Source organism: Plasmodium relictum (genome assembly GCF_900005765.1).
Source record: "Plasmodium relictum strain SGS1 genome assembly, contig: PRELSG_00_v1_185, whole genome shotgun sequence".
NCBI lineage: Eukaryota > Apicomplexa > Aconoidasida > Haemosporida > Plasmodiidae > Plasmodium > Plasmodium relictum.
Window position 1 is genome coordinate 8,036 of NW_021628371.1, and position 12,660 is coordinate 20,695.

General features: G+C 18.2%; 1 protein-coding gene across 1 annotated transcript, besides 1 other annotated feature; it reads right to left on the bottom strand.

Moving 5' to 3' along the window:
- Positions 1–2,191: 2,191 nt before the first annotated feature.
- Positions 2,192–2,627: a repeat region.
- Positions 2,628–3,574: 947 nt separating this feature from the next.
- On the bottom strand, positions 3,575–6,753 carry PRELSG_0017700 (fam-j protein; the record flags this gene model as incomplete). Its single annotated transcript, XM_028675556.1, has 8 exons — positions 3,575–5,153; positions 5,246–5,416; positions 5,518–5,634; positions 5,723–5,845; positions 5,927–6,091; positions 6,177–6,344; positions 6,440–6,565; positions 6,650–6,753. The coding sequence occupies 8 exons, from the start codon at positions 6,751–6,753 to the stop codon at positions 3,575–3,577; spliced, it is 2,553 nt and encodes an 850-aa protein (XP_028531035.1).
- Positions 6,754–12,660: the final 5,907 nt, after the last annotated feature.

The following is a 12,660-nucleotide window of genomic DNA, read 5'->3' on the forward strand; positions in this document are numbered from 1 at the left end:
GATAAGACAAAATAAAATTTTTTCATATTAATTGGTTGGTGTTATTCAATTAATCATTCACATGTATAAATAAGTTTTGTTAAGGAAAAACTTAAAACTGCATATTAATTAAGATAAATGAATTTATTCATTGATCGATAGTACATCAAACAATAAAACTAATAAATAAAATGTAAAATAGCATCAATTAATTTTATTTATTCTATAATAACTTATAGATAATATAAAAAATCGTTATCTATGTATACCTTATAATATGAAATAAAGGAATTATTTCATTTAAAATTTATAATCCTCTAATTGAAGATATTTCAAATAAATATTTTATATTTTTCAATAAATTATTAAATATTAAAAAGTAGTTCTATAGTTTAATAAAAATTCTCAATTATTTTATTAAAATTGTTTCATATAAAAAAAAAATATTCTTAAAACTTTCTCATATTTATATATATATATATTAAAAGGATATTTTGTTCTCCAAAAAAGAAAAGTATTGTTAAAAAAAAATAATAATTCTTTTTTATTAATGTACATATTTCCAGTAATCTCATTTTCTTAAATACTTTTTGTACATAACTAAAATATTACCCTTATTACATTTCATCGTAGTGAGTAATTAAAATAGCTACTGAACGAATTCTTGTTTTACATCCTATTATTATTTAAAAAAAAGTAATATAACAAATAACATCTCAATTGTAGCTCATTAAACGATTCATGAAATGTTAATATATATTAAGTGGATAATCCTATTTAGTATATTAATTCAAAATTTTTTAATATAATAAACTTTAAATAAATAAAACTGAAAATTTGTTCAAATATTTTAAAATTATATTCTTAACTAATATGTAAGCAAATATTCAATTATCAAATAATTCTATGATTTTCCCTTTGTTAATAAAAATATTTTTAGCCCTTTATATAATGATAGTTAGCTGTTCATACGGAAAATGGAAAGTTATCAATAGTTAGTTTTAATAAAAAAAAAGATGACAATTTTTTTTTCCTGTGTGTTATTGTTCTTATAAAATCTATTTTTATTCATTTATAAATAAAAAAGTTTATTTTTTTTTGTATGCTTAAATATAAGGAATAATTTTCAACAAAAATGTTTTTGTAAAATTTTTGTTCATAAATAGAACTAATCTTTAAACAATAAAAAAATTAAATATGAAATTAAAAAGGAAAAAAAAATATTTTTTTTTTTATTGATATTTAATTTTTACTTATTCTTATTTTTTTAAACACTATTAATAACTATAACTTAAATTTATTTGCTTGTTTTAATTAATTATTTAGATACCCAATAATTTTAATGAAGATTTAAATTTACAATAAAAATAAAGATATATTTTTATTTAAGTAAATAAGTGAATCTCAAATAATAATTGCCAAATTATATAAATTCTACGTATAAAATTTACATACGAGTATCATAAATATATTTTTACAATGAATAAAATCAGTAGAAGCATCTATAGATACTCTTTGTTAATTTGTCTGTTCAATAGTATAGCAAATCCATTAAACAGACAACCAATGAATCAATGAAACAAATAATTTTTTTCATTCTTTTTTTTTGAGTAAACTTTTCATAAAGAATCAGGCAATATGTTTAATACTCTAGCAAAGTCATTAAATAGACAATTAATAAATCAATTTGATAATCCAATTGGGTTCTTTTTATATCATTTTATATATAACTTGCATTTGCCAACAAATGATTTATTAATTGACAGTTTGAATATTTTTGCAATATTTTAAATAGTCAAAGTAATAAGGAGAATATAGAGAAATCTCTACTAATTTTACGTATAATAAAATAACATAATATAGATAATTATATAATCTTTATATAACTATTTATATAACATAAAATAAATTTATTTTATATATTATTTAATCTCGTTTTCAAAATTGTTTACTACAGTTTATTTTTACTTACGTATTAGTTTGAATCATTGATTTTTTTTTAAAAGTCTTTATTTTTTATTATTTATCTTTAAAGTAAACTTAAATAAATCACATGACAAAATTAAAAATTAAAAAAATTAATGATAAATAGAATATTTTATAGACCACTGGTCAATGAATAAATTCATTGCCCTTAATTAATGTACAGTTTGAAATTAGTCTTAATAAAATTTATATATATATGTTCGTAGTTAATTTTGTAGTACTAGGCAATTATTTATAACCTAAATAATTATTTCTTTATCTAGGAGTACATTACATGTAATAAGTTAAGTTACTAGAACCATGACCAACTTAGTGTGTTTCATTACTATTTTTTTTACATGTCTCGGTTATGATTATATTATATCTTCTTTTTTTTATTTTTTTTATTTAAAAATTTTTTTAAAAAAAAAATTATTATTTTTTTTTTTTTAGAATGAATTTTTTATGGAGAAAGATTGTAAAATAAAAGGATAGCAAGTGGATTACTTTTATTTTATTTAACTTTTATAGACTTTTATTTTCTTAAAGTGATTGTATTAGTTTTGTATTATAAAAATAGAATCTATAATACAAAATTATAAAGGAGTCCTAAAACTTTCTCTTTATTAACTTGGATATTCATTACTTTCATCCAAGTCTTTGAATATCCAATTAATAAATCAACCACATAAATCACATAAAAAAAATTATTTAATTAGTACTTTTTTAAAATACCATATAGAATAGAATGAGCTTATAATATCATATACTGATAGGCATCTGATTTATTAATTGGATGTTCAATGACTTTTCTAGAGTATTAAACAAACAAATTAGTAAAGCGTACGTACAATTAAATATACTGATTTTCGTATTACATATAGAAACACTTATATATAGCATTTAATATGATAAAGTAATTCTGTATTGTTTAACAGGAATGTTTTTACTTTTACAAATGTATTATTATTTACAAAGAATAAGTATGTTCTTTTAATTAAAATGCACACACAAAATTAAGTTATAAAAAATAAAAAAAATTAAACTTTAAGTTACTCAGTACTATTTCAAAGTAAACAAATCGAGTACTATATAAACATTACACATTTCATACAGTCATTTTTATATTTTAAGTAAAATATAAATTCTCTTTTCCCTTTTTTTTTTACAATAAAATAAAAAAATTAAAATATTTTTTTTAATTACAAAAATAAGAACAATAAAACAAACATAAAAAAAAAATATAGCTATATATATATGTATAATATATTTATATTTTTTTAACTAGCATCATTGTATGGATGATTTATATTTTCCTAAATAGTAAGCTAACTTTATATACTATAAAAATTAATAATATCTTTTATTAATCAGTATTATATAAAATTGTTTGATGCCATCATTCACTAGTCGTTAACATTGTTTGAAATAGAGTAAAAATACCATTTATTCATTACTATATTATACTATTGTCTTATTAAATATTCAAAAAAATAAATAATAATATTTATTTACCAATTCATAAATTTTTAACGTAAATATTTCTCATTTATTAAAACATTATTTCCATTTATGAATTCACCAAAAAAATAATTTTTTCATAAAACATATTTTTTTTAAATATATATTTTTATTCTGTTTCATTTTTAGTAAAATCTGTCAACCTTTGGTTAATATGAAATAATGCGAGTAAAATACATTGCATATTATCTATATTTTCTTTAGTGTTATCTTCATTTATCTTATTATATATCATAAAATAAGGACGTTCCAGAATTGACTTAATTTTCATTATTTTCTTGTAAAGTTTTTTTGATATATTAGTTTTTATATAACTTTTTAAAGTACTAAATAAATATAAATTTATTATTTTTAACTTAATTTTTTCCAATTTAGATTTTTCAGCTTCTATAATGGAAAGTAAATGCAATTGATGTTTTTTTGTTAAAATTTCTTTTGTTTCATGTGAAATATTTTTCTTTTTACTATTTTCATTTATAAATATTAATAACTTGCGTATTTTATTAATAATGTTTACTTGTTTTATTATAAACGCTTCTCCAAGTAACTCCATAAGGATTTCATTAGCATAAGATAAATGTCTTACTTTCTTTGTATCATTTATGAAATCATTAAAATTTTTTCCTTTCTTATTTTCTTCATTCAAATTTAAATTAAAAACTTTACAGGCTTCTTCATGGTACTCTAAAATACATTTTTCTTCCTCTAATAAAAGCTCCTGAATCATTTTCATGGAACTTATATAATTATTTTTACTTAATAAATTATCTAATTCTTTCCTATTTTTTGCGTTTTCTTTATTAAAAAAATAAAAAATACTATTTATTATTATGTTGTAGTCTTCATATGATAAATTCAGCTTATCAAAAATATTTTGAAGTTTAATAAAACGCTCTTGAACACTTTTAGCTTTTCTTATACTATAAGGTTGTATAAAATGCTGAGTTGTAATTTTATAAGTACATTCTCTTAATAGAAATCCATTTTTTAATGATTCTTCCACACAACCTATATATTTATCCATGGATTCTAATAAATCAAATAAACGTTTAAAATTTGCACATGATTGAATAAATCGAGGTTGAAATAACTTATTATGCATGAAATTGTCCATAATTGTTGATTTTACATCATCTATTTGCTTCATAAATTCAAGTTCAGGTATTAATTCTCTAAAAAATTCAAATAACTCCCTCATTCTTTGAAATATTTCTTCTTTTTTATTAAATTTATAATTTACACTATGTTTAAATGATAAAATATAATTATAACTTTCTTCTGATTTAGTGTCTCTTATATTTCGATCATAGTATTCTTTAATTTTTGTAAAATCATATGGATTAATTTTTAGTAGTTCTTCATTTATAAGAGCTTTTAATGAAAAAACGTTTATGTTCAATTTTTTTTCCAAATTAGAATACTTATTTACTATTTCATTTCTTAAAGAGTCTTTTATTTTTTCTAAATTTGGAATTGTATTATTTGATAAATAATAAATTTCTCTTTCGAAAAAAGTTGAAAGAGAATAAACCAGGTTTTCAATATCCCTATTAGGACTATCTTTTCCTCTGGAAGAAACATGAAGATAATTGGAATTACTATTATCATCTGAATCATAACTTTTATGGCATTTTGTATTCACTAGATATCTTATGCATGACTGTGCATTACCATCGTTAACACCCATACTATAAATAAAAATAAAATAACAATATTATATATATATATATAATATTTAAGATAAAAAATCTTTTATATTAGATGCTTAAAAAATATATACCCTCTAGCAGATAAATCAATAAAACAATTTTGAATGTAATGTAATATTTTTTTATGAATTTCATTAATTTCTTCCTCATTGCTTTCATTTTCTAGGATTTTATTTGATTTTCGTTTATATTTTTTTATTAAGCGTGAATTTTCTTTACTATTTTTTATAGATGCAGTAGGTCTAGAAAAAAAACATACATACATATATGCATGCATCCGTGTAGAGAAAACTTAATTAAAACAAGAAATTTTATATGTTAAAATATTTAAAAAAGAATATACTGATTTTTAGAGGAACCAGGAAGAGCATTTTCTAGTCCAACACATTTTTCATTTTCTATGTCCATTAAATTCACTGATCTAGAAGATTCTTCCATCATATAAGTTGTTAAATTTTGTCTAAAAGCAAGGAACATCATATATACAAATATATTATTTATTTAAAACAAAATACTATATGCATAAAAATAGTCAATATAATATGTACTGTTCTGTAGAAAGTTCATCATTAATCATTTGTGATTCAACTGATTCTTCATTTGCATTTTCTGTGGGTATTAAATTGTTAGCAGTGAAGAGTATATTTTCATAATTAATAGTTGAATATTGACTAAAAAAAAAAGAATTACATATTTATAAAATATATTAAATAAAAATAAAATGATTTCCATGCATAGATATATTAATATACTCTCCTAGGAGTAGCTCAAGTAATCCCCCTTTCCTATAATTAGGAGTAACTGGTTCATAATTGAAAATATATTGTAGATTATGTGAATTTTCATGCTCTTTATTTTTTGTATCTATTGAACTTATGTTAGAATGCTCTGTTTCAGTAATAATACTTGAATAGTTTCTAAAAATAAAGCAAATTACATATACATAAAACCTTTAGTTTAAACAAAAAATTTATTAATAGAAAATATCTTAAAACTATATACGGTTCACAAAAAAAATCAATTGGTTCTATTGTTAAAATTGGTAATTCATTCTGTACTCCATCTGAACTATTTTCTAAACAATGTGATTTACTTTTCTCTAAGTATGTTGTGCCATCTAAACTTTCCATGTTATGAAGCTCTTTTTTTTTATGAGTAGTTGAATGTTGTCTAAAATAAACAAAAAAAAAAAAATACATATAATCATAAAATATTGAATTAATATAAAATATGATTTATGTGAAAAAATTCCTAAAAGAATATACTGCTCCATGGAGAAATCAATAGATATATTTGGTATATCAGGAATTTCATCTTGTTCGATATCTTTTGTATAAATTAAATTTCTTATACTATGAGATTTGTCTCTTATATAATTATTTGAATAAATTCTATGAATAAAAAATTTATATATATATGTAATATTTAATTAAAATAAATGTCTTTTCAAATGAAAATATCAAAGAATTATGTACTCTTCTGAGGATAGATCTAGGTTCTCATGCTGTTCTTGTGAGATACAAATATTAATTAATATAGCATATTGCAAGGAATAAAAAAAAAATTTGATATGCAACATTTTTTTATATTTGCAATGTTTATTTTTTACTAAATTTATAAAAAAAAAGGAGAAAAAGAAAATATGTTATTCATATATTAAAATTATATTCTATTTGTAATATATGTTAAGTTTTATTTTTACTAAATAATAACATATACTTTTATATTTTATGCTTCTATAATGAAAAAAATATTAGCACAGTATATTTCATATGTTAAATTATTAAAATTATATAAAAGATTAAATTTTTATTCAGAAAATATCAAAATATTTTGATTTTATGCTAAAAATTATAAATAAATATTTTTAATAAATTAAATTTAAGTTATATAATTATTTTTTCCTATTAAATAGTCTGATTTTCATAATTAAAAACATGATTAAAAATTTGAATAAAAATAAATTGTATATTTTTACTCATTAATACATTTATGATTATGTGAGAACTTATAAGTTTAATAAATCGTATAGATAGAACAAAAAAATCTATTTAAATAATATTTAAAATTATTTTTTGCTTTTTTCTTATTTTACTATGTAAAAACCTATATACCAAGTAAAATATAATTTTTTTTTTTTCATAGTTACCAATATAATGTTAAATTATTAATATTTTTCAGAAGATATGCTAACATATTAATACTAATTTTAATGTTTTCTATGTTACCAAAATTATAAATTTTATTTTATCAAAATAAAAAGAAAAAGAAAAATGACTAAATTAGTGCAACTTTTTAAATAAATTTATACAAATAATTTAAATTGTTTTTATTGCAATAATATAATTTTAAAATGATTAAATTATTTTTATTCAAAAAATGCATGTAATAATGATTTTTTATAATGCAATGAAGTTTAAAATATATGGCATTTATAAGTCAAAAATATGCAAATAACATAAATTAATAGATAAATATGATTATTTGAAAATAAATAAGTTATTTATTAAAAATATTATTTAACTCGACTCTTAATGACTTTGATATGTTACAGAAAAAACTAAAGAGCTTACGGATAAATTTCTATTAATTTTAATTATTCTAAAAATATATTTATTCTACAAGTAAACTTTATATATATAGTTTATATTACTTAGCATTTACTATTTTCGAGCATTTATATTAATAAAAATTTATCTTCGTTCTTATTAAAAATTTAAATACCAGTTAAAACTACTTATTATGCGTAAAATAACTTTTTAAATAAAATAAACGACGTATATTAGAGTTACTCATATTTTTTTTTAAAATACATAAAGATTAAATATTTATAAAAATAAAAGTATTCTTGTTTTTCTTTTAAATTTCTAATTTAATTTTTCATGATTTTAAAAATTAATATGATTAATAAAATTTAATTGCCTAAAAAAAAATTTTTTTTAGTGTACATATTAAAGTATGTAATGTACTGTAAGAATTTTAATGTACATTTTTTCCTTAAATAATTTACATATATAATTAATCTTTCACGTATACTACATTTCTTTTTAGTAAAAATATAGCTAATAAATTATATTGCTTATTGACAGAACGGAGAAGAATATTTTGTACATATTGCAATTAATAATTACTCTTGTGTTATATTTAATAATGTAAAAAAGAAATTTCCTTATACAAATATTGTTAATTTTATCGTTTAAAATACTTTTAAAGGGTTCAAAAAACTAATTAATAAATCATGGAACGCCAAATGAAATAGATTTAGATGAAGACAAAACTGTTATAATTTTATTAATAGAAAATTCATTTGATTTTGTTAATGTAAAATGCATAAATTTCTTTTAAATTATGTCTCTTTTAATTAATTAAAATTCGCTTTATATGTCATTTCAATTATTTTCTTATTTGTTAATATGTCTCTTTTTCATTTCAATGTTTTTAGTAATTTTGATTAATGATACAAAGATCCATATACAATTCACCATAATATGAATTATCAATTAATTATTCAAAAAGAAATTATATTATTAAGAGTTTTAATTTAAATAAAAAAATTAAAGAGTTCCAAAACATATGTATTTAGATATATATGTATATATATTTATGTGCGTAAATTTTATTTCATATTACAGGAACATAAGAATTCCAATACTAAGAGAGTAGTTATATCTATACTCATAAATAATAAGTTTTCTTCTACTATTTTATAACCTGATTTTAAGTCTAACTTATTGTAATAACTAAAAATTCACCTTCTAAAGTAATAAAGCATTAGTTTTACCAATATTAACTCTCTCGATATGCAGTAATATTATATATTATATATTTAATATTTCTTATTTAGTTATTCTATTTTTATTATACAAGATAATATTTCTTAATAAAAAGCTAGGTTATTTTTTTTTTTTCAGTTTACTTTATGAATCTATAGTTATTTAAAAAGAATGTAATAAATTAAAAGGAAAAATAATTAATATAATGTTTAAATTCAAAATAAGAAAACGTACAAAAGAATAAAAAATTCTTATAAAAATTCGAGTTCTGTTAATATTAAAATAATTAATATACATATATATTTATACAATTAAAGTGAAATAAATAGCTACTTTGATGGATTTTCAGCATTAAACATCAAATATTTAATAATAATTAAACATTTTTTTTCTTAAATTCTCTTAAGAAAAAATTTAAGTTCTCATTTCACTGAACATAAACTAATTCTTTATATTGATATATAAATAGTTTCTTTGTGACCTAATTTTTATTTCTAAATTTTTTTTTTGTTTTATACTTTTATTGTTCTTTATACTGTTTCAGAAATAATTTTTCTTACCTTTTATTACTATATTCTTCTATTTTTCATAATTCAAAATATCTGACTTTCGTAACTCAGATATTTGATATCGACAATAAATTATAATGGGATTCATTCTATTTATTTTACTTTTTAATTTAGCTTATTTTATTTTGTTTTAATTTATTATATTTTGTTTTATTTTAGTTTATTTTACTTTTAATAGTTATATATTTATAAATTAGAAAAAAAAATAAAATCGAAAAAAAAAAACGAAATTGTATCCTAATTAACTATATATTTAATTAAGATAAAATAGAATGCTAAAGAATAACTATACTTCTAAAAATATGAATTAAAAAAAAAAAAAATTTTTTTTTTCTTTAATTATTTGTATTAAGATAAAAAATAATATATCATAAAAGTTTTTGAAAATTATATTTTTTTTTAATATGTATAAAAATTGTTTCTTTATATGAAAAGAAAAAAATAGAAATAAAATATGAAACTTGCACAGAAAAAGCTCATCCTAATAAATTATATTTATGCATGATTAAAATAAAAGTGAATATAAATAATAATTATGCTTTTTCTTAAAGTTAATTAAAAGAAAAATCTTCTATTCTTTTCTTCTTGACTATTATTTATATTAAGATAAATAATAATGTAATAAATTTTTTTTTGTAAACTATATTTTTTTAGATATACAAAAAAATTACTTTTTTTTTATGAAAAAAAAAAAAAAATATAGTTCCTTATATTTGTTTTTTTATTTACATTTACGCGAACAAAATTTTTAATATTTAATATATATTTTTTATCCTTATATTATTATCTATTACTTATTTTTATTTTTAACTTTTCTTTTTATTATATTATTTCTTATTGTTTTGTCAATTGCCTATCCAATGGCTTTTCTGGAGTATTAAACATATTAATAAAGAGCATGCATAACTAAATATACTTATTTTTAGTGTATATACTTATTCTTAAAATATGTATACAGAAATATTTATCATATATAACATTTAATTTAAATTAAGCAATTATGCATTGCTTAAGAGACGTATATTAACTTTGAAAATTTTATACTTTACAAAGAGTCAGTATATTCTTTTAATTTAGAAACGTTTAAAAATAATTAAGTTATAACAAATAACAAAATTAAATTTTAATTTATTCACTGTTATTTCAACATATATAATTTGAAGATAACATAAATATTATACTTATTTATTAAAAGAAATAAAAATTTTCCTTATAATTACTTTTCATACATTAATTTTTTTATATTTCAATTAAACATTAGTTCTCTCTTCAATTAAAAAGTAAACGCAAAAAAAAAATTATTAAATCTTTTTTTTTTTTAATAATTATAAAGATGTATAAAGAATAAAATAAACAAAAAAAATATAGCTATAATATTTTTTTTAACCAGTGTCTGTATTTGGCTGACTTGTATTTTCCTAACTAGTAAGCTAACTTTAGATAACATTGTATACTTAGCTAATAAAAGTATGTATATTAACTTTTTGTATATAATAACTAGCTAAAATAACAACGAAGAAATTTAGCCTCGCACACAATGTTATCAATGCCAATCATGCGTTTTTAGCTAAATAAAAAAAAAAAAAATTCTTTAATTAGTTTTTTTTTTAACATTTTGGTTTCGTAAAGAAAGATATTATTTTTAATTTTTTTTTAACTCATTTTTTTGGGGAAAAAAATGAAGATATTTAAGAATATATAAACTTGTAAAAGACATAATCTTTAATCAAAGATATTATGTATGCATGTTTATATAAGATGTTTATTATAAGTTAATTATATGTTATTTATTGAATACTTATAAGTTATTAAATAATTAAACACTTTATCATTTTTAAGCAATTTCACTAAAAAGGAAAAGCATAAACTAATAAAAATATTAAACAATATAAAAATGCCCTTTATTACATTGCCCATTCAATACCTTAGCAAAATCATTAAGTGGGCAATTAGTAAATAAAGTATTAAGCAAACAAATTAATAAAGAGTGTGTATAACTAAATATATGTTTTATATATATATATACTTATTGTTATTATATATATAATGTTATTTTATAATGTATAATATCTACATTTGAATTAAATTATTTTTTATTGCTTAACATATACATGTTTACTTTTATAAATGTGTTTTTATTTACAAAGAATAAGCATATTGTTTTAATTAAAGACACACACGCACAATTTATAGCAAATAACAAAAATTAAAATTCTGATTTATTCAATGTTATTTCAAAATATACACATTGAATATAACATAAGCATTGTACTTTTTCATATATTAAGTTTTTATGTAAGTAAAAATTAATTCTCTTTTTAATTCGAACCACTACTTCATCCCTTATAATAACGGGAAAAGTTCATTAAGTATATCTGTGATCATTAAAGGTGTGTATTAGTCTTTTTGCAAGCTAAAAAGATTTACATACTTATATAGGTGTTTTAAATGAATGAAAATTAAAAAATTCATTAGAGATAAGTTGTTTTAAGAAATATAAGAATGTAGAAAATTGAAAATGCATTTTTTTTCTTTATATATATATTTATATATATTTATTTTATTTACTTTTATTTTTACATAATTATTTTATAATTATTATAAGAATATTTGTTATAAATTTTATATAAGTATACATTTGATAGGGGAAAATATATACTGTTTAAAGTAAATGAAAATATCTAAGTATGTGATTTATTAATTGCCCGTTTAATGACTTTGCTAGAGTATTAAACAAACAAATTAATAAAGAGCATGTATAACTAAGTATACGTTTATATATATATATTAGTTTTTATTATATATATATATACAGTTTTCTTATGATGCATAATATTTAATTGAAATTAAATTTTACTGCATCTTTTAATAAACCTATTAACAGTTATAAATGAGTTTTTATTTACAAAGAATTAATATCTTCTTTTAATTAAAAACATACAAATAATTTATAACAATTTATTAAGTCAAAATTTTATGATATTCAATGTTATTTCAAAAATATACATTGAATAATACATAAATATTTCTCTTATCTCTTAAGTTTTAATAAGTTAACATTTCTTTCTTTTAATTTTTATTTACACTAAAAATTAAAACATAACATAACATAACATAACATTCATTCTTTTAATTTTTATTTAC